The 24827-nt window shown below is 37.2% G+C and overlaps 1 protein-coding gene across 1 annotated transcript; it reads right to left on the bottom strand.

Annotated features, from left to right (window-relative positions):
- Nucleotides 1–9648: 9648 nt before the first annotated feature.
- LOC141714407 (uncharacterized) lies at nt 9649–10636 on the bottom strand. Its single transcript, XM_074517928.1, has 2 exons — nt 10237–10636; nt 9649–10151 (listed from the first exon to the last, which is right to left on the bottom strand). Exons 1-2 carry the CDS (start codon nt 10634–10636, stop codon nt 9649–9651), a joined length of 903 nt encoding a protein of 300 aa, XP_074374029.1.
- Nucleotides 10637–24827: the final 14191 nt, after the last annotated feature.

Here is a 24827-nt window from a genome sequence, read left to right as displayed (position 1 = left end):
TGGAATGCCATAGAACCGAAGGACCCAAAGACTGTAGTCGATGATAAGACTGACAAAGTGGCACTAGCAATGATTTATCAGGGAATCTCTGAGGAGATTTTACTGTCACTTGCAGATAAAGATACGGCAAATGAAGCATGGGAGGCAATTAAGACACTTTGCCAAGGAGCAGAACGAGTGAAGGCAGCGAAAATTCAGACACTCAAATCTGAGTTTGAGGCCATGACTATGAAAGATGACGAGACAATTGACGACTTCCACATGAAAATGAATGGAATAGTCACCAACATCAGAGCTCTTGGAGAGAAGATGGATGAATCCTATACAGTGAAGAAGTTTTTGAGAGCAGTCCCCTCCAAATTTCTACAAATTACATCAACTATAGAACAGTTTGGTGATCTTAGCACTATGACAATGGAAGAGGCTGTTGGTTCTCTGCGAGCTCACGAGGAACGTGTAAAAGGAAAAATAGAAACAATGGAGAGTCGCTTGCTATTGACAGAAGAAGAATGGGCAAAGCGAGAAAAGGCCAATGGAAAGCTACTTTTGACACGCGAGGAATGGTTGAAACGGACTAATAAAGAAGGGTCTTCAGGCTTTAAAGGTAAGGCCGGACGTCCAGACAAGAGTACCATAAGTGCTACAACTGTAACCTTTACGGACATTATGCCGCAGAGTGTAGAAGGCCCAAGAAAAACAGAGAAGCTAGGCAAGAGGCACACATGGCTCAAGTAGATGATGATTATGAACCAGCCTTATTATTGGCTAAGTGCGTGAAGGAAGAAGGAGTGGTGATGCTCACGGATGAGAATAAGGCATTGCACAAGATTCTGTCAAAAGAAGAAAATAAAACAAAAGAAACAAACATGTGGTATCTTGACAATGGTGCTAGTAACCATATGACAGGTTCTCGGGAAAAATTCACTGAACTGGATGAAACAATCACAGGCTTGGTACATTTTGGTGACGGCTCGACTGTCAAGATAGAGGGGAAGGGGTGTGTGACGATGTTGTGTAAAAATGGGGAAGAAAGATGCTTGTTCGATGTATACTACATCCCTAGCCTGTGTAGTAATATCATAAGCTTAGGGTAGATGTCCGAAGATGGCAACAAAGTAGTGTTAAAAGGGGATTATCTGTGGATTTATGATCAAGGGGAACGTCTGTTAATGAAAGTTAAAAGAGCACCAAATCATCTGTATAAATTGGTCATTGAAACTGGAAAGAGATCGACGTGTATGTTGGCAAAGGTAGACGAGATGTCCAAATTGTGGCATATACGCCTTGGACACGTGAATTATCATGCAATGCACATGATGATGAAGGAACAAATGGTTACTGGAATGCCCAGAATAGGCCAACTGGAGAATGACTGTGATGGGTGCCTGATGTCGAAATAGGCCAGGAAGAAATTTCTGAACAAATCAAAGTATGAATCTGAGGAGTTTCTTGAACTGATCCATGGTGATTTGTGTGGCCCTATTACTCCGGAAATAGCATCTGGCTACAGGTATTTTTTCCTCTTGGTCGATGACTTTACTCGTTTCATGTGGGTGTATTTTCTTAAGACTAAGGACGAGGCATTAAAAAATTTCAGGAACTTTCGTGCTCAAGTTGAGAAGAGAACTGAAAAACGAATTAAGGTGTTCAGGTCAGATAGGGGGGGGTGAGTTTGTCTCTAGTGAATTCAGAGAATATTGTGAAGGTGCCGGGATAGAACGACATCTTACAGCTCCATACACGCCTCAACAAAACGGCATGGTGGAGCGTCACAATCGAACAGTAGTAGAGATGGCTAGAAGTTGTTTAAAGGAGATGAAATTGCCAATTAAAATGTGGGGAGAAGCAGTCCGGAATTCAGTCTATATTCTTAACAGAGTTCCTACAAGAGCTCTCACTAAATTGACACCCTATGAAGCAAGGTACGCACGAAAACCAAATCTAAGTTATGTTCGTGTTTTTGGTTGCTTAGCATACATGAAAGTGCCATCCAAGTGTATTCAAAAACTGGAGGATCGTAGTAAGAAGGTCATCAACTTAGGGAAGGAACCAGGCACAAAAGGGTATCACCTCTATGACCCTATTGCTGATCGAATTTGTGTGAGTCGAGATGTGACATTCAGAGAATCAAAATCATGGCCGTGGAGTAAAACAGATACTGAAATAAACACGACAGAGCAGTTCATTGTACAACTTGAAAATGAAAATGATTGTGATAGTCAGCCTGGGTTCACAGAAGAAAATGAAGAAAATGTCTCACAAGGAAATGTTTCAGCCAGTGTTTCTCATCAAACCAGTATCAACCAGCTTGATAGTGAAAATTACGATGACAGCGTTGAACCAAGAAAGACCAGGCCAATCAGAGATATATATGAGGAAATAGAAGAAATAGAGACAATGGATGAACTGTATCTAATGGGAGTTGATGAACCACGAAATTACAAACAGGCGGTCAAAGATGTTAAATGGAAACAAGCAATGGAACAGGAGATGGAATCTATCGAAGAAAATGAGACGTGGGAATTAACAAAGTTGCCGCCTGGACAAAAGGTTATTGGGTTGAAATGGGTTTTCAAGCTTAAGAAGGATGCTGATGGAAGAGTTGTTAAACACAAGGCAAGGCTTGTCGCCAAGGGATACGTTCAAGAGCAAGGAGTGGATTACGATGAGGTTTATGCTCCAGTAACGCGACTTGAAACAGTGAGATTGTTGCTCGCTTTGTCAGCTAAGAAAAACTGGGAGGTTCATCACCTCGATGTGAAGACTGCTTTTCTCAACGGAGATATCAGGGAAGATGTATATGTGTCTCAGCCTGAAGGCTTTGAGAAAAAGGGAAGAGAACAGCTGGTGTATAAATTAAAGAAAGCCCTCTATGGCTTACGACAGGCTCCACGAGCCTGGTACTCAAAGCTGAACCATTATCTTGAAAAATTGGGTTTCATTCGGTGCCCTTACGAGCCAGCAGTATATACGAGAAACGAAAACGGTGAAATGTTGATAGTAGCGGTATATGTAGATGACTTACTAGTCACTGGTTCGAGTTCTGAGTTGATTGGCACGTTCAAGACTGAGATGAACCAAAAATTTCAGATGAATAATTTGGGAAAACTGAGCTACTACTTGGGAATAGAAGTTGAGCAAAATGCATGCGGTATTGTGCTTAAACAGTCAGGATATGCTCGTAAAATTCTAGAGAAAGCTGGTATGTTGGAATGCAACCCTACAACTTATCCTATGGATCCAAAGGTGCAGATCACAAGTGATGAAAGAGGTGAAACAGTGGACGCGACTATGTTCAAAAATATGGTGGGAGGTCTCCGTTATCTGGTACATACAAGACCAGACATTGCTTTTAGTGTGGGAATTGTAAGTCGTCATATGGAGAGACCTACAAAACTTCATTTGGAAGCTGTGAAACGAATCATGTGATATTTGAAAGGGACAATTCAGTTTGGTCTAGTGTACTCTGAGAACAGCAAGAACAAGCACATAGATGTGCGGTATCGCAGAAACAACGCTGCGTGGCACTGTCTTCTTGCGAAGCAAAATTTATGGCTGCTACCGCAGCCGCTTGCCAAGCCATATGGCTTCGAAATGTACTCAGTCAGATCACGTCAGAGGTCATTGGTCCAGTAACTTTATACATTGACAACCGGTCAGCTATAGATTTGGCGAAAAACCAGATGTTTCATGGACGAAGCAAGCACATAGATGTGCGGTATCATTTTATTAGGGAATGCGTAGAGTGGGGAGAGATCATTCTGAAGCATGTGAGTAGCAATGAACAGAGGGCAGACATAATGACGAAGGCTCTGATCAAAACTAAGTTTGAAGAAATGAGAAAGCTCTTGGGAGTTATAAGTCTAAACGGACATGTTTGAGCTTAAAAGGGGGATTGTTGAATATGTAATCTCAAACATGTATTTGAATTAGTTAACGTATAGTTTGATTCAGTCTTCAGGAAATAGGCATGTGTTTAGGAACATGGAATAAGTTAATCGTGGCAGAGTATTTTTAGGAAGTAGTTGCTGTCATGTCCTATTTTGTAGGATCTTATTTGAGAGTCTGTCAATATATGTATTTGTTTTCTTTCAGAAATAAAAAAGCAAGAAGCCTGAGATAGGTTTATGCATCTTTGTTTTCCCCATTTACATACAAACAGTTGAAAGTTATAGAAACATATTTATACACTATCAACATTCTGATAGATTCCTCCACCGCGAATAAGTGGTTGAACTTTAATATGCTTGAAACAACAATCACTTATAAAGTGTCCATCTCAAGTTACGAGCATCCAATAGAACATCAGGGGGATCTGCTCAGTGATAACAAGTGGATCATCAAGAGAAGCAACATGATTAGTTCAAACATTACCAGCAACCAGGAGACAGGTTAATGACTTAATGTTGCATATAGTTATCGGGCTAAAGAACCATAAAAGCATATGCATTAACTCAAGATCAACTACATAGTACATAGCATAAAGGTTTTACACCGTTATTAGAGGCTTGTTGCTTGGTCTATGCTGCAATGCTTGATGAAGTTTATCTGCACCATATATCTGTAATACAAGCAAGTATAGTTTTGTAGTGCATTGACATCTTTCGAAAAAGAATACGATGGCAAGGTAAATTCGTTGATGACATTGAAAATTCAAGATAATAAACTTACTATGGAAATTTATATGTACTCTGTCAAGGCCATGCATAAAAACAAAACAAATGTTTCCGATAATAGGAACTGCCACAGCTTGAAGCATGAGAGTAAGAACTGAATCTCCTTCCATGTCAATATCCTTGCTAACTGAACATGTAACGAAAACCAGACTTGGTGAATCTTTTTTCTTAATTACATATCAGATTTAGAAATGACATGATTTTGGAACGAAGGTGATGTAAAGAAAAACAAAAGCACAGGTCATGTGCCTGCAGGCTGGTGCCCTTAGAGCATCTCCAATAGGGGTTGTCAAGAAGGTTGCCAAACTTATGTGACATCACACCTCTGGTTGTCAAAAGGTTGCCTACCAAGGTTGCCAAAACTTGGCAACCCCTTTGGCAACTTCCTAAATTAGCAAAAAGTCATAAAAAACATCTAAAGTATATATTACTCAACCCACTTTTATACTGAACTAAATATAAAATTAATATAGAGGGACCACGTGGGCAACCTTTAAAGTTGCTTAACTATTGGAGTAAAATTTTAATAAATGTTGTCAAGAGTGACATGAATGTGAGAGACAATTAAATAATATATTTAATGATTTGTCATGGGCAACTTTGTTAGCAACCTCTATCGGAGATGCCCTTATACACCTAGGTGTCTAGGCAAGGTGGTCTAATATATATATGGAAGGCGCAATTTTAATATATATATGTAAGTTACAGATAAAAGGGCCTTATTTTATTTAGCAAAAAAAAAGGGCCTTATTTCAATTACACATAAACAGATCTTGGGAAATTAGCATGATACAATGCGGTCCCATGCATAACTATGCATGTAGAAAATGTGAACCAGCTTGACAAACTTGGCCTGCAATTTATAAATCAATGCACAACACATGTAATGCAGGTCAAGTAAAATGTGAATCGAAAACAGAACTTATTTAATATCATAGATTTAGGACAGCAACAACAGGCACATGATCAACCAAATAAATGACAATGAACACGACAATGGTGTATTAATATTCTGTTAATAGGTAACTTTATATTGAACAATTTCATCGAGGAGAGTAACAAGTTAATTAAACATGAAATTTTGAAAACACCAAAGTTGTCATATCAACCGTTTGCAATTTAAATCTTTTTAAAAAAAGAATTGGAAGTACCCGATCATTAAATGGGTACCCATCCTTGTTGGAAACGTGATGAGTTTTTATTTTACCAACTTTGTAAATTTTAATATCAGGCTATATAAGTTTTACTCAGAATATAAATAAACAAACACACTTGTATATATTTTATAATATATAAGATTACAGCTTTTTCTTAGTACACACCAGGACTACAGCCTTGTTTCTTTGTTTTCAAGAGCTACAGCTCTTATTTTTCTAACAGGTTATAATTTTACTTCGTTGTGTCTCTTTTACTAAAATAGAGACCTTATTTATAGGTTACAAATACTACCACCTACATCACTGCTTACATATACATGTATTTAATAGCCTACAAAGTTAGACCATAGATTAACCTGTTGTTTTGTGAACATGAAGAATGCTGCAACACTAATTTTTACCAGCCTACCTTATATTTAGGGTTTGAATAGACCTGCAGTTGTCTATATTAATGTGCCTCCATCTAGCTGTTACCTTATTTTCAAGAGGTGCATTCATCAATGTAAACCAGCTCATTTAGCCGTGTATGTTATTTTGCACAGCCACCTAGAAAAAGTAAATTTCCAGAAGCTTTGACATCCAGGGAAAAACTTTATCTGTATGTTTATGATTATCACTTCCTCCTGATGCAAGCTGTTGTTTCTATCTTTTCTCCAGCTCTTAATATTTATTAATACCACCTGGTGTTGAGTTGTTGTATATATATTTATATAACTGATTTATTTTATTTAATTCTTCTGCTTCGAGAGAGTTTGACTTCTAACACTCCCCCTCAAACTCGACTTTGCATTCCGAGCTTCTCTTTCATTTTCTTAAACACTTCTGGCTTCAATGGCTTAGTTAAAATATCCGCTAAACTTTCTTCTGTGCTACAGTGTACCAGCTCCATAATTTTCTCGTTCACCTGTTCTCGAATAAAATGATATTTTATATTGATGTGCTTGCTCCGACTGTGTGACACTGGATTTTTCGCGAGGGAAATAGCGGATTTATTATCCACATTAATTTTAACCGGACCTTCCTCTGCAAGATTTAAGTCGCCCAATATGTAGCCTAGCCACATGGCTTGACATGTACATGCTGCTGCCGTGATGTATTCTATTTCACATAGTTGATAGTGCCACTGTTGGTTGCTTCTTTGATGACCACGAGAATATTGCAGAACCAATGTGAAAAGCATAGCCTGAAGTGCTTTTCCCGTCATCCAAGTCACCGTCATAGTCACTGTCTGAGTAACCAACTAATTTTGAATTTTGAGAATGCGTGTAAAACAGACCTTGATCAATTGTACCTTTTATGTACCTCAAAATCCTTTTAGCTGCCATGAAGTGATCTTGCTTCGGCTTTTCCATGTACCTGCTAACCAGTCCAACTGCATACATAATATATGGGCGAGTGAAAGTTAGGTACCTCAGACTTCTAACCAAACTTTTGAACAATGTCGGATTTACCAACTCCCTCGTTGAATCAATCCTGAGCTTTATGCTTGCTTCTGCTGGCATGCTCACTGGCTTGCATTCCTCCATTCTGAACTTCTTTATAATTTGCTCCGCATATTTTTTCTGAGACATAAAAATCCCATATTTGCTCTGCTTCACCTCGACTCCAAGAAAGTATGACATTTGACCAATATCTGTCATCTCAAATTCATTAGTCATAACTTTCTTAAAATCATCAAACATACCAGGATTGTTTCCAGTAAAGATCATGTCGTCCACGTATAAGCAAACGATCATAATATCTCCCACTGAATTTGTTTTCATGTAGAGGGCATGCTCGTATGGACTCTTCATGAAACCATTTATCTGAAAATATTCATCAACCCTTGTATTCCATGCTCGCGGAGCTTGCTTCAAACCATATAAGGCTTTCTTCAGTCTGTAGACTTTGTTTTCCCGGCCTTTCTGAACATATCCGGGAGGCTGCTCAATATAAACTTCTTCTTCAAGATAACCGTTTAGGAATGCTGACTTCACGTCCATCTGAAAAATCTTCCATTGATTTTGAGCGGCAATTGCTCTAAGAAGTCTGATGGTGTCAACTCGTGCAACTGGAGCAAACACCTCATCATAGTCAATGTCATATCGCTGCTTGTAGCCTTTAGCCACCAGCCTCGCCTTGTATTTCTCCACTTCTCCATCCTGATTCATCTTGGTCTTGTACACCCACTTGACACCAATTGCTTTGTGTCCTTCTGGAAGATTTGTGAGCTCCCAAGTATCATTTTTCTTTATTGCACCAATTTCCTCATCCATGGCTTTGTTCCATTTGCTTTCTTCAGAAGCCTCTTCAAATGTAACTGGATCACATTCAGCCATTAAACAAAATAGAGAATAATCAAAGGTTGTTTGTACCGGACTTGTTGCTTCATAGATATTATCAAGACTCCGCATCTTTCGTGGTGCTCCCCCTGAACTGCTGCTTACTCCCGTGGATGGTGTCGATCCAGGAGTTTGTTGATTTGGACTTGGTGGAGGAGTTTGATCATCATCTCCGTCATCTTCAATGTTCTGGTTATCACCGTCATCATCATCACCATTAAAAAATAAACCAGCAACTTTTCTTTCATCCTCGCTCCATCTCCAGTAATCTGATTCATCGAACTCAACATCTCGAGAAATGATTAATTTCTTCGTCAGGGGATTGTAGAGTCTGTACGCCTTTCTTCTTTTGTCATATCCGGTAAAAATACACTTTTCGCCTTTGTCATCCAGCTTCTTTCTTTTTTGATCGGGAATATGTGCATAAGCAATACACCCAAAAATTCTGAGATGCCCAACTGATGGTTTGCTACCACTCCATGCTTCATTTGGAGTTTTGTTTTTGACACTTTTTGTTGGACAGCGATTCAACAAATAAACTGCACATTGAACGGCTTCCGCCCATAAAGTTCTTGGCAAGTATTTTTCTTTCACCATACTCCTTGCCATATCAAGAATAGTGCGATTCTTCCTTTCTGCAACGCCATTTTGTTAAGGAGTGTAAGGCCGTTGTTAATTGATGATTTATTCTATGTGCTCAGCAGAAGCTTCTAAACAAGTTTGAAGTGTACTCGCCTCCTCTGTCTGATCTGAGTATCTTCAAATACTGGCCACTTTGTTTTTCCGCCAGTACTTTGAACTCCTTGAATTTATCAAGAGCCTCCAATTTTTCTTTGATGATATACACCCAACTTTTCCTGCTAAAATCATCAATAAAAGTTAAGTAATACCTATTACCTCCAAGTGATGAGATATCAAATGGACCAGCAATATCTGTGTGAACAATCTCCAATGGCCTCCTGGCTCTCCAAGATTTTCCAACGGGAAAATTTTGTCGATGTTGCTTCCCCTTTACACATGCTTCACACAAATTTTCTGGTTCGTTGATTTCTGGCAAACCGTCCACCATTTTTGTCTTTGACAATAATTTTAGACCAGAAAATCCAAGATGACCATATCTCAAATGCCACAACCACGAGTCATTTTTAATGACCGACTTTAAGCACTCTTGCACATTTGTTTGCATATCAAGCGTAAACAAACGATTCTTTGACATCTCCACATTTGCAATCAATTCCCGAGCTTGATTTCTGATAATGAGGGAATTGTCCTGCATCTGTATATTATATCCTTTCTCCACAAGTTGGCCAAGACTGATAATATTATTTTTCAATGCAGGAATATAATAAACATCATTTATATATTTCTTTTCACCTTTCTTTGACATGATTGTGACGGTACCTTTTCCTTTCACCGGAATCTTTGACGAGTCACCAAAAGTAACTTCTCCGCTGATGGTGTCGTCTATCTCCGTGAATAATTCCTTGTGACCAGTCATGTGATTACTGGCCCCTGAGTCAAGATACCAAACATTCTTCTTGCTTTCCTCGTCTCCTTTGTAAATGAGGAACATAGCAGTGCAACGTCTTTGTCTTCTTTTGCTGCTGTAAAATGACTTCTTTCTTCCACCTTTGGTGATCTACACTCGTAACTGAAATGACCATATTTATTACAGTTATAGCACTGATATTGAGACTTATCACCTTGTTGTTGATATCCGCCTCGTCCTCGGCCTCTGAAATTTTGACCACGACCAGATGGCTGATACCCTTCAGAATTCTGGCCTCTATTGAAGGACTGCATTCCTCGTCCTCGTCCACCACGGTAGCCACCTCTAAAGCCACCTCTGCTACTGCCAGAACTGTCACCAATGGACACCTTACTTTGCAACGCCTTTTCAAAATGGCTTACATCATCATACTGGTTCATTCGCTGCTCGTGGGCTTGAAGAGAACCTACGAGCTCATCAATAGAAATCGTGGACAAGTCTTTTGACTCTTCGATAGAAGTAACAACATAATCAAATTTTCTTGTTAATGAACGGAGCAACTTTTCCATGACCCGAACGCGTAACAAATTCACCAATATTTTCGGAACTCTTCATCTTTAAATTTTCGAACTCCCTACGTAGCACTTGGAGCCGAACCTTTTTGACTTTCTCGACACCCTGGAATGATTTCTGCAGAATCTCCCACGTGTCTTTCGCCGTTTTTGCATTTGAAATTTTTTCAAAGGTTGATTCGTCAACTCCTTGAATAATTGTATATAACGCCTTTTTATCTTTTTTCCGGGTCTCTTTCAAAATCATCTTCTCAGCATTTGACAGGGCTGCTTCAGCGGCTGCATCTGTGAGCTCGTCATACCCGCTTTCGACAATATCCCAATTATCGTAGGAACCGAGTAATACCTTCATTTGAATACTCCAGTTCCCGTAATTTGTACTCGTCAATTTTGGAATATTTGGTTGCACCATCGTCGCCATTTTTCACGAACGGAACCTTAGCTCTGATGCCACTTGTTGGAAACGTGATGAGCTTTTATTTTACCAACTTTGTAAATTTTAATATCAGGCTATATAAGTTTTACTCAGAATATAAATAAACAAACACACTTGTATATATTTTATAATATATACGATTACATCTTTTTCTTGGTACACACCAGGGCTAGAGCCTTATTTTTTGTTTTCAAGAGCTACAGCTCTTATTTTTCTAACAGACTACAATTTTACTTCGTTGTGTCTCTTCTACTAAAATAGAGACCTTATTTATAGGCTACAAATACTACCACCTACATCACTGCTTACACATACATGTATTTAATAGCCTACAAAGTTAGACCATAGATTAACCTGTTGTTTTGTGAACATGAAGAATGTTGTAACACTAATTTTTACCAGCCTACCTTATATTTAGGGTTTGAATAGACCTGCAGCTGTCTATATTAATGTGCCTCCATCTAGCTGTTACCTTATTTTCAAGAGGTGCATTCATCAATGTAAACCAGCTCATTTAGCCGTGTATGTTATTTTGCACAACCACCTTGAAAAAGTAAATTTCCAGAAGCTTTGACATCCAGGGAAAAACTTTATATGTGTGTTTATGATTATTACTTCCTCCTATGTTTATGATTATCACTTCCTCCTGATGCAAGCTGTGGTTTCTATCTTTTCTCCAGCTCTTAATATGTATTATTACCACCTGGTGTTGAGTTGTTGTATATATATTTATATAACTGATTTATTTTATTTAATTCTTCTGCTTCGAGAGAGTTTGACTTCTAACAATCCTGATACCCAATTCTCAAAAATGCCAGGATATCCAGAGAAAAGAATCTCACCTTTGAAAAATAGCAAAAAATAAAATTCAGACTTGATATCCGAACCTTAAAATCGAATACACCATTACAATTTAGAAACATGTCCAGCATCAAGCGCACACTGTATACACCATTACAATCCATAAACATGTCCACATACAACAGAACTACAGAACATATTTTACAGAGTAACAGCATGCCTACATGGATATAAAACCACACTAGTCACACTGTAAGCTTATAATTTTAATACTCACTCCATCCCATTGCATTGTTAACAATATTCAAATTATGTGGGGGAGAATTTGAGCAATGTTAACAATCCAATTAGACGGAGGGAGAGTATTTTTAGGATTCTTTACAAAGAGCGAGCAGGTTCACGCTGATGTTGCTGGCAGCAACTCCAAAAAAATTCGTTGCAGCAGAGTTGTCGAACAAAACCTCTGCACTGGCTAATTTACATTATTATAAAGCTAGGAAAAAATCAACATTTTACAGCAACATTACAAGTATGATTCATAAAGGAGGCTACTTTTCTTTAACACGGGCTTGGTCTAAAATTCCTGAAAAATTAGCTTTCACGTTTTTACTTTTACTTATCAATGAATAGATCTCTTTACTCTAATTGCAATTATAGCGGAATTAACAAATAATCATTGTGCATATTCACAAGTTAAAAGAGGCAAACGATAGTTAAGACAATAATACACAATCAACAATTAATACATCATGAGGGAGACACAGAAGATGTTTAATTTGCAACACAAAAATACACATTCCTTAAAACTAAAACATAATTTAATTAATGTCAATTTCATCCATAGCAAGGTAAGATGGTTAACGGGGGAAGTCTTCATCCTATCATAACAATCTCTGTCCCTCCCTCTCACTGGCCGCGTGGATTTAATCATATATCGAACACATCTTGTCTGCATCAGCACACCAACTGACTTTTACTTTGATCATCTCACCAGCATATTTTGTTAATTCCCCTTCTTTTTTAGCATCAAACTCAAGACTGGCTGTGTGATCATTATTATTAACATTCAGGGAAATATCCAGATAAAGCACAGTATTCAATGGCACACCTATGCAGGATTTAGACAATGGAAGCACACCCTTGTCTCCAACTTATACTACATTGTGAGGCTTCTTCACAAAAAGAAGACTTGTACAGTTAGGTGTGTCTAATTTGCTGTTATTAGTAGCAACAACTCCATAAATTTTAGAGGCAACAGAAATGCCTGAGAGCGTAACCTCCACTGTTGCTACTGTGGCATTAGCGAAACACCCCAAGATTATAACAATCTCCCTGCCGCAATCTTTTGATTCAAGTCGGAGTTGCGCTGAAAAAGCAGCATTACCCCTGGGCCGCCACCCAATACACTTACGGTCTTTGTAGTCACCACAAAAGAAATCATACTCCATATAAATATGCTTGGAATAGCAAAAAGTTGGTCCTTTGAGCTTGATATCTAATTCATCCCCGTGTGTAATGGGCTCTCGGTTCTTGTCTGACCCATCATATTCATATACACTCTGAACACCCCTATCAGAACGTATTTTGATAAAGCCTTTCTGTTGATGGGGCATCACCACATATTTTTCTTCATTTCCCACATATGTCATCTTAAAGATCTCTAGTAGGGGGAGAGTTTTAACGTCACAATCCTTCAAACATTAAAAACATTAAAGGTAAAAATATGTCCATGAAATATTTAAGTAATAATATACAATACTTGAAAGGTATTGGTATTTAACTCATAGAATTACTCTACATACATCTATAGAGCCGTACTGCTACAAGTTATCAACAGACTAATTTATAACATGCGGGCCCTGTTTACCACTGTTGGGCCTAAGCCCACATTCTAGAAAACCCACTTAAAAAGACCCACTTAGATAGTATAAATAGGAATTGTAAACACACGTGAAAATAGATTCAAATATTATACTTCAACAATGGCGCCTAGAAGGAGTTTTAACCTCCTAGAAACAGCACACAAATAACAAAAAATGGCAAATAACCAGCAAAGCACAAGCAGAAATCCAAACACTCGTGAAATAGCTAGTATCAAGCAAATGGAGAAGAATAAAGCTCCGCTGACCCCGAAGAGTTTGTTCGTGGAAGTAGAAGGAACAAACAACGATGATCCGTTGCAACTCGAGGCACACAGATCTGAAGACAAGAGTACTCGGGTCCTCACTCCGCAAGGTAAACAGGTGCTCACTAGTGACGCACGGCTCCATCTGGAAAAAATAAAACGTCAAAAAGACAAGAACTCTGCAAAGCTCGATATGAATGCCATGGAGGTGGAGGTCGACGACGAGTTACGCCGTCTAGATGTTGAACGAAGAACTTTACTCGAGAAAGTAAGACAAAAGCGAGAAATAGCTCGCCTCTAGAAAAAGCTCATGGAGGTCTCCGAAGGGCGTATTTCCTCTGAATATAAAATTGAAGACTATGTGTAACACCCCCAAATCCGGGGTCGGGGATCCGGGTTCGGGGATCCGGGTTGTCACGAGTTCCATTTCCCTTAATAACACCCAATCTTAATACACAATCAACTACTCTGTACTGTGACCCCACAATAAACACACACACCACAAGTTATACTCTCAGAGATGAATATCCAAAAATAATCACAAGTCGTTTTATTCCACAATTATATGTCAATACACCTTAAAAAGGTTTCTGAATAAATTTACATTTCTTTGCCATTATTATAATTCATAATTATACATAAGTCTGGTACATCATAAGTTGAAAGCCTAGCCTATTGGTAGTTCCTACCTCAGCTACAGCGACATCAACGCCTATAGGAAACTGCGGAACGTTTCCTAATCGCTTGCGAATCGGGAGCTTGGTCCTGTTTATCTTTTCTATCTGTTGTTGTGTGATGAAAGAAGAAAGCAAGGGTGAGCAGCAAGCCCACCAAAATAATATGTATAATGATTAACAATATATGAGCCTTCTCATAGTACTCATGAAAGTCTTGGTCAAAAGAAATGAACCAAGTTTGATATCTTAATGCGATGAAGTCGTAAAATATTCATTATATATACATATATACTTTTCAAAATCTTGGAAGTCCTCTTCCATACATAATATACACAGAGTTCCAGTTTATAACTGTATAAAACTATCGTTGCAAGGTGATCTCATATATCTAACCTTGACTCAACGTTTTTCTGAAAATCTTTGACATGCATAAGATAATCATTTACTAGATATAAGTTTTTAAAAGATGAAGTTACAAGATACTCCAATATACTTATATCTTTTTCCAAATACTACTTGAACTACCACCGTTCAAGTTATAATTAGTTCAACAGTTCATCACATAGATGAGACTACAAGATAATACTTGAATAGATTCAATCTTTAAAATATCATCAAAATAAAATGAAGTTATGAGATACTTCATTTGATGCAAACATCATTTTGAAAACTTGACCCTGCCAACACTCAACAATCGCCCAACCGTAGCCTTTCTATCGAAGTGCTTTGGGTAGTGTTGCAGAAATATCCAATTGGATGATGAACTCATTACGGGAGTTTGCCGCGCCAGGAAGACCACTTACGATGATCAGTCGTAGTAGTACAACCCCACCATTTTCTACATGTAGAGGAGAACCTGTCGGATTTACTTGTCAACCGAACACTGAACTCCTAAGGAATAGACCGCCTTAGCGGAACTTCAAGGCCATTTGGGCCAATATAATAAGGTTGGGCCGGCGCTACTCGACCACTTACGCAACTCCTAGTTCAGATGAAATCCATGACTCTGAAACGTAAAGCTCGTCCCCACTTTCCCCAAGTAGAAACTTGTTGATACGGCTCCGCCAAGAAGTCGTATCTAGTTGGAAAGAAAAACTCACCGATATTTCTCAGGCGATGCCTGTTAATGGATTAACTTGTTCCAAGAATTTTACTTCCCGAGTGTTGGGTAAGTAATCAAAAACTCTTTTATCAAGACAACAACCTTGTTGCGAATATAAAATACACCACAGAGCCGGATCCCTCCGGTTTTGAGCGAATATTTAAATCCCCTTTTTAAAAGGAAGATCTTAAATATAAAAATGAGTTTTGGGATCCGGTCTAACTTTTGAAAATCATTTTAAAGAATTGAAAACACTTTAAAGAGTGTTTGGAATAATGCCGATTTAATAAAGTAAATCAGTCTCAATATAAAGAAATATCTGAATATTATTATTTAAATAATATTCCCATAAAGAGTAACTGAGGTAGAAGTTGGAAAACTTATACTTGAAATGAATAGTAAATAATCAAAGATATACTTATACGAAAGTAATATCTTTATTTGAATATCAAAAGTAAGTTTGATTATCGAACATTATTCTTTAATAAAATAAAGAATATTAATAAATAATAAGTGGAGTCATAATACCTCGAATGAATATTATAAATAATATTCATTAAATAAAATAAAGGAGTCATACATCCTCAAATGAATATCCAAGTAATATTCAATAATAATCTAAAGGAGTCATAAGTCCTCGAATGAATATTCAAGATAATATTCATTAATAAAATAAAGTTATCGAATAAACCTTATTCGATTAATAGTTTTGAAAACTATAACCATATATATATATAAATATATATATATATATAAAATCTACTCGGGATCCTCGACTCCCGGTTTTAGAAAATGTTTTCACCTTTGGGTCCCTATACTAAGGGTATATGCAAATTACCGCTATTCTCTAGCATAGGTATTATCAACTGAACCAACAGATATATATGGAAAGAATACGAAACAGGTATGCATATGTACCATATCACATGCTACAATATATCGCAAGAATTTGCTAATAACAAATATGCATTTATCGCACGATCATGCATATACACATATACATCACAACAACAGTTATAACGGGTAGAAAACTTGCCTGAGTGCTCTCGGATAGGCTTAAGCTTAGAGTGGGTCCGATAACCTATGAACAACAACATAAGTCGGAATTAAACCCCGGTCGCTTAAGAAACTAGACTTTAACCATTTAGAGTCCTAATGTTCGCTTTTGCGCTTAACGATTTACTTAAGTCGCTCGAGTATCCTCGGCTCCACCATTTTTAATAAATTAACCATTAAGGGTTTTAAGGCGATTCCTTCGCGAGTGTCTTACCAACTGCCTAACACTCTTACCATAATTGTTTCATACACTAATTAACCCTTTTTGGTCTTTAACCTATGTTCCAAAGTAAGGCGAGGGGAAAAGTTTCGTTCGCGAAACGCCGTTACTTAAAACGGTCGTTTCTCCTAAACCGTACATCGGAATCAAACGAACTACATATCAAAACGAAGCTCGTAACATGAACTATCTAAACATGGCAATGGTCAAAATCTATCAGGGGGTTCTCGGGTCCTAATGTTATGAACAAAAGCAGTCTAAAGTAAATCGGACATTACGACGGCTATGTTTACGCGATTTCCCAATTTTATACCCTTCCAATTCAACCCATATTCAAGCCACAATCACATCCCAATCCAAACTCCATCCATACCACATCCTAACAGCCCCAATAAATTCAATATTAACATTTATACTTATGCTTAAGCTTGAATTTAAATATACTTAAGTTCTTTTAACCAAAACAACAAGATTCACCATCCATTTCACTACCACTCCAACCCAAATTCTAAACCAACAAGCATTAAGCTACTATATCATCATACCAACTAGAATCATCATATTTAACAAGTAAAGCTAGGGTTTGGAGATGATATACCTTCCTTGAAGTGGTGTGAGTAGCTAGGAAGCCTTAAGAAGTCTTGAGATGACTTAGGGATGCTTGGATCTTAAAGGAAAAACAAGAAAATCAAGTTAAAATTCTTGAAGTCACTATTCATTGTCTTCTTCATTGATTTATTGAAGAAGATTGTGAATGATTTGGAGGCTTAAACTCATAGAATAGCCATAACTATGCATAAGGAATACTAGGGAATTATCTTACCAATTTTGGAAGCCTTGAACTTGAATTTTGAAAATTGTTTTCTATGAAAATGGCAAAAGCCGAGAGCAAAGGGAGGATGAAGGAGAATTTTGTGTTTTTGTTTTGATGAAAATGAATATTTGCTTGGTTGGTTGAATTAGTTTTGTTTTGTTTTAGGTCAATTACCCATTTACCCTTGATTTTGTGTGGTTAATATTCCACCACATTTCCTTCCCTCTTATGTCATGCTTGCATCACTTTGTGATGTCATCACCCCTCCTTTGTCCTCTTTATATTGGTTGGATGACACCATCCTCTCTTATCCCTTTGATTAACTTCCTAATTGTTTGCCTAATGACCGATGATCTGTTATACGGTTCGCTTAACTTTCATTTTCGTTTATCGTTTGAGGGATCATACCCGGGATCTTATTACTTAGGTTCCCTTAACCTTTCTCAATATATTATATTCCTTTTATGATCCTCTCTTATAATCCTTTAATTTAAATCCTTTTTATCCTGTTACCTTTTACTCAATTCTTTCCGTATCTAGTGGATTTCCGGGAAAAACCAAAGTGTTCGGAATTGGATTCTGACGATCTTTACATACACTTATATACCATATAGAGTACTAATAAAATCTCAGAATATCCATAACAGAACCCCTACATAGTGTGGCATGAAAAGTTTTCTCATTCAGCTAAAACACTATTCATAAGGGTTACAAAAAGTTCGAAATTTTGGGGTTATTACAGTCTCCCCTCCTTAAAAGGATTCCGTCCCGGAATCAGATAGAAAATTAATAGGGATACTCTCTTAGCATTGCACTTTCTAACTCTCGAGTAAATTTTCCCACATTTTGGTTCTTCCATCAAACTCTGAATAGTTTGATAACCCTTCTCCTAAGCACTTGTTCCTTTTCACTCTATAACCCTTCCTGGTTGCTCCATATAGGTTACGTCGGGTTGCATGTCTATGCGCTCATATGCCCCTATTTGCCTGGCATCCGAATTACACTTCCTTAACATTAATACGTGGAACACGTTATGACTTGCTACATGTTCTGGGGTAAGGCTAGCTCATATGCTAACTTCCCAATACTTCTTAATATATCCAAGGGTCCAACAATTCGTGGACTTAAACTTTCCTTTCTTTCCAACCCTCATCAATTCTTTTTAAGGGAATACTCTTAACAATACAAGGTTCCCTCCTTCATACTCTTTGTCCTTTCATTGTCAAATTAGCATACTTCTTATGTCCATCTTGGGCTACTCCCAACCGTCCTCTGATTAGATCTATTATATCCCTGGTCCTTTGGACTACTGCGGGTCCGAGCATCTTGCGCTCTACAACTTCATCCTAACATAAGGGAGATCGACATTGTCTTCCCTCAAGGATCTCATAAGGCGACATCTCGATAATGACATATGATCTATTGTCGTAAGAAAACTCAATCCGTGTTAAGTGATCATTCCAATTTCTTTCAAGTCTAATGCACAGACTCTCATTATAGCTTTTAGCATTAGTGCTTTTGCTTCTCAATACCCATTCTTTTCCAGTTCGTAATCGCTACTACCTTCCGTTCCTAATATTATACTGGTTATACTTTTGCTCGTTAGCGTTCTATAACCTTTTAATAACCTCGTCAACCTTAGTATCACGAATGTGTTAGGATTGGAATACCACCATACTGATACTACTTCCTTTAGCTGCTTCCATCTTTGAAAGCTTGGTCCTTCATATAGAAGTAAAAGAATTTATTGAGAGATCACTATGATCATGAACACTTGTTATATCGCATAGTTAGTATAGAAGGTGGCCATCCTTTAGTACTTGACAAGCAATTAAACAATAGATGGTATCCTACTAGGCTTCTATCACACAGATAGATAGTCATTCGACAATACCTCCCCTTCTGGAAGGGTTGTTCTTCTCAGCTTATATGAAATGAAAAGAAGAGAAAAGAACGAACTGAAGAGAATTGCATATATGAAAAAAAATATACTGCCACAAAATATCTGGCTTGGAACCTACCTCTGAACTATAGAGGTTTGTCATAGGAGAACAAAACATATATGTATTTATATCAACACCAAGTATTATAGCATCGTATTTCACATGCCTAAATATTTTTGCTATTCAGTCTATCATTCTATGGATCCATGCTCTTCCTCGAGCTTATACACAATCACCTTTGAAACTCCTTCGATATCGAAAATTGAACCTGGGATCTCATTCTAGACATCATCGTTACTTGAATTCTATGCTTGCACCGTAACCTTCCTCGTATAATAATACGACTCTCTATTGATAAGAAGGAATAAATATTCAATAGGTAGATACTCTACTTAATTAGTCTATCAATGATAACTTATACACTACCACGACCCGATTAGTGGTTGTAAGTCATATGTCATAGGCCTATTTGTATATTCGAGGATTCAACTCAACTCAAATAAGAATGTAATAAGTAAATAGTGGATCGACCGTCAGAGAGATCTCGCAAAGTAATATCTGTCAAAGGATTCAGAAACAAGGTTCATCTACAGACTTGAGGAGTTAATTCACTGGAAGAAGTTCAAGAAGTTGATCATGCCTCAGTGATATAAATCAAGATCGTGGATTTAATCAAGTGACAGAGATCTCGTCAGAGTATCATTAATTACAAGGATTTAATCTGAAGAAAATCAAAGTGTCAAAGTCAAGACATGAAGAAACGTCACGGAAGTTAGTCACTCATGAACCAGACAGTACATCGAGTGTAAACATTGAAGTGGTGGAATTGATTCATAATTTTCAGTGATTTTCAGAAGATTTGCAGAAGGATGGGTGCTGTTGAAGACTAGAATTAATTCTCTATTAATTAATTAAGTCATCTAATTTAATTAAGAAAATAAATTATATATGCGAAGAATAATTTATTTATTAATTGAATTAATTGATTAATTAATTCTGAATTAATTTTAAGAATTTTCAGAATTTAAATTGGATTAAAATTCATTTAAATTCAGCAAGTCAAACTGATTGTACTAGTATGACAATCGGTATGACAATCAATAGTCATACCGAAAGTCATGCTAGTACAAACAATAGTCTCACCAAAAGTTACACTGGGAGGAGGATTGTCTTGCTAGTTCATTCTGATTGTCTTGCTAGTTCATTCTGCTAGTCTTGCTAGTTCATTTGATTGTCATACCGAAAGTCTTGCTAAGCTCAGGATTGTCATTCCAGTTCAATTCAATTTTGTTGAATGAATTAAAAAGAAACAGAAGCAGCAGAAAAAATAATCATCAAATACACAAGTCAACAAACAAGAACAGAGCAGCCGCAGCAAACATTTTATTCTTCTCTGCAACTTCAAGATCAATTTCTAGTTTGTAATGTTAAATCCAATCAACTAGAAATCATTCTCTTGTTCTTGTGTAACAATCTAGCGGATCAAAATCCCTAGAACTTAATCTTAAATCGCGTTTAGCATTTGATTCTAATTATTGCAAAAATAGAAAAAGTTCATGTCGAATTTATTCTAGATTTGTGATAATTGATTTGAGATTAATACCTTGTAATCGATACAGTTGTTGTAACACCTTTCAAGTTTAATAATATTTTTATTTAACTTGAATTTTGTTTCACATTTTTTATTCCGCATTTATTCGATTATTTGGTACTGTTTGTATTCAACCCCCCTTCTACAAACACATTGGGACCTAACAATTGGTATCAGAGCCTTCTGATTAACGAACAAATCAAGATCCTAGACTTTTGTGATTTTTCAACTCCTTGAATTTTTATTTATTCAAAAATTCATAATGACTTCACATAAAGTTGGAACCGTTAATATTCCACAATTTGATAAAGAGAATTATATCATGTGGAAGAAGAAGATGCTATTATTTTTACAAGTTGCAAATCCCAAATATTCAAACTTGTTAAAGAAGGGTATAAAAACTCCGATGGTTATTGAACCGGAGGTAATAATAGATGGTGTGATGACTACTAAAGCTAGAACCTATCCAAAAGAGCCCGAAGATTTTACTCCTGCTGAGAAGGAAGAAGCCTCCTTGGATGCCAGCCTTCAATTAATATTAATTGATTCCCTTGATCCCTTGATGAACAGATATGTGATGAACTGTAAAAATTCTAAACATATGTGGGAAACTATTGAGGTAATTAATGAAGGCACAGAGGAAGTTAGGGAGAACAAGTTGGAAATCCTAACCTCTGAATATGAACATTTCAAATCAAATCCAGGAGAAGGAATTACTGAAGTGTTTGAGAGGTACAATGCGTTGATCAACAACCTGAACATCAATGGAAAGTATTATTCAATCAGGGAGGTCAACAAAAAGTTCCTTTTAACACTGCCAGCTCATCTTGAACATAGAATCACTGCCATTAGAGAAGCTAGAGATCTGAGTGAGATTTCTTTGGACAGGCTCTATGGAGTGTTAAAAACCTATGAGTTGGAGCAGATTCAACAGAAGGAAGTCTACGGGAAGGATAGAATGGTCAGCACATCTACTGCACTTGTAGTTGAAGGTCAACAACAACAACAATCTCAACAGTTAGAAAGAATGGTACAGTTTTCCAAGGGTGAGGAAAATGAGTTAGTAGCAGAATATGATCCTCCTACTACAAATCAATCAAGTGATGATTTTTATTCCTTGGAAGAGCTGGAGCAATTGGAAGACGAATCAATGGCCCAAATTATCAAGAGATTCTCTAATGTCAGATTCAGGAGGAATCCCAAGCTTAAGTACAAGTCCAACTACAACAAATTCCAGAAAGGTGGATCTTCATCCTCTAACACCAGCAGTGGTGGGTACAAAACAGGGATGGTTGATCGAAGCACCATTAGATGCTATAACTGCAATGAGTTGGGACACTTTGCCACAGAATGTAGGAAGCCAAAGCAAGTAAGAAAGAACTCTAAAAGGGCTTATCTGGCAAAGGGAAGAAGCTGGGATGATACTGACAGTGAAGATGAAGAAGAAGGAAATCTTGCTCTTATGGCTATTGATGTAAAAGCTTCATCGTCAAGAATAGAGGTAAAACTTTCTGATGCTGAAATGGTTTATCATCTAAGAGGTAACTTAGATTGTGCACGTCGTGATAATGAACTATTAAGTTTACAGATCACAGACCTTGAGAAAGAGGTCAATGAATTAAGACTTGTGCACATTAATCAAGACAAATTAAAAGAACAGGTATCTTTTCTAGAGAATAGAGTTGACTGTTATAGAAAACTCGAAACTATTCTCAAAGACAAGATCACCGGTCTTGAGACTAAGGTTAGAGCCTACTTCAATTCTTGTTCGAAGGCTAAAGAGTTCTATAGTAAGCAAGCTGTTAATCAAATATCTGGAATAGGTTATGATTACAATGATGCTATTGGAGAATTAGGCATAAACTCCCCTCCTCATGTTTGTGCTAAAGGGAGGGAAGTACCACATGTGCTTAAGGGTGTTGATGAACCCCTCTATAAAGCATCAATTGCTGAACCATTTGATGCGACCTCTTCTGTTATTCAAGAAGAAATACGTGCTGAGGATCATGCTAATGAGAAGATTGTTTCCAAGTCAAGTGAGTCGAAAGTTCCAGTCAAAGTTGTGAAAGCAACTGAGACTAACTTAGACAAACATGAGTTGGATAACAAAAATGCCATATCTACCATGCATAAATTGCCTGCTGTTAATCACTCTCATAAAGCATGTGGTGTTTCTAATTGTATGTCTTGTGCTTTTAATATGATGTATGCTTATTTTAATGGTAATTATGTGTCTAATGATAAGACTACTACTCGTCAGCATGTGAATAACAAAAAACATGATAGGTCTAAGACTGCTAGTCCTTCTAAGGCTAGAAAGGAGACATTTGTGCCTAAGCTTAAACAGAAATTTGTTAAGGCTGTTTACAAGGTCAAATGTTCAGTCATTGAGGATGTTGAGACCATTAAAATTAAAAATGTTGTTTTTCCTGACAAAGGACAATTCTACAAGTGTGTCGGGCCCAACCAAGTTTGGGTTCCGAAGAAGGTCTAATCCATTTGTAGTGCAGGGCATTAAATAGGTGTAACCGGTAGTGTGGATTCTTGACAGTGGATCATCAAGATATATGACCGGAGATAGAGCCCTGCTATCAAATGTGGTTGAGAAAGCTGGCCCCCTGGTTACCTTTGGAGATAACAGTAAAGGTTTATCTGAGGGATATGGCTGTTTGCAAGCCGGGAATGTTATCATTGTAATTTTGTATATTGTGCTAGGTTATTATCAGGAAGCAGTATCCAACATATAGCACCAGTGACGAGACTTGAGAATATTATGACATATCAAGCACCTGCTGCACATTACACTTGGAATTGAACTCTAGTAAGATGTGTACAAGTGTACTACTAGTTGGGAGTCAAAAGAGGAAGTCAGTGCACCACAGTTCATGGACTTTGCAGTTGCAGATCTATTGGACTATGCAATCTCTTCTTCACAATCTCACTTCAGGTTGGTATGAACTAGTATACTGCTTAAGCAATCGTCAAGGACATGGTATGGCACTCTAACAGAAGTTATAATTTTATATGAACTAGTAGAGTCGTCATATTTATAACTATCTTATCACTGGGCACAATCATATTGTTTTATATGTGCAGTGGTATATTGATTATGCAACATAACAATTAGTATCTAAAGTACTTGACAAGTATCGGTCAATGATATGTTGTTAACATTATGTTGCAGATATTTGTAAGCTTTTGATATGAATGAGAATTACTTAGACTTTACCCTAAGTGATCAATGTTTTATCAAAAACTCATTCATATTGAAAAATAAAATCAAACTTCTTTCTACATTAGTGATTTCTTATTTCATGTAAAATCTTTTGAAATCACTATTGTAAATCATTTTCTCTCTATTACCATATGTTCTGTGTTACAGGTTCAGTCTCCAATGACTTTCTTTCATTGACAGTCATGAGGTTGAAAACCCACAACATCTATCCCAGACTGTAAAGACAAACACAAAAACAGAACCAACCAACACTTTCTTACCACTAAATGAAATATGAATGAGCGTGAGGGAGATAGTGCCTTAGTGCACCACATAAGGAAGGTTCTGTAGTAAACCCAGTAGCTCTGTCTCCTAAATAGATGAGTAGTATTTAAACCGAGACAACTGTTAACCCCCATACATCTTCTCAAAAAGATGTAATGGCTGAAAAGGCACAAAAATAGTTACTAGATTCATTCTCTCAACAGGGTGTGTCTATTGAAATTTGTCTGTCGGCCAAGGTATCCGATGTAGTGTCACCACTTCAAATATAAACAATTCTTGATGCACAAGGAAAGGTTACACACACAAAGGATGAGTTGACGAAAACAAGAGTTTCGACCATTTTAAGGT

Source organism: Apium graveolens, chromosome 3, assembly GCF_009905375.1.
Source record: "Apium graveolens cultivar Ventura chromosome 3, ASM990537v1, whole genome shotgun sequence".
NCBI classification, from domain to species: Eukaryota; Viridiplantae; Streptophyta; class Magnoliopsida; order Apiales; family Apiaceae; genus Apium; species Apium graveolens.
This window is presented reverse-complemented; position numbering and strand designations above follow the sequence as displayed.

Bases quoted from the DNA above. Each gene is read 5' to 3' on its own strand.
- LOC141714407 (XM_074517928.1), bottom strand. From the start codon at position 10,636: ATGGCGACGATGGTGCAACCAAATATTCCAAAATTGACGAGTACAAAT. The intron at 10,152-10,236 runs GTGAATTTGTTA...CTTCTATCGAAG, and splicing joins GAAGAGTTCCGAAAATATTG to AGTCAAAAGACTTGTCCACG.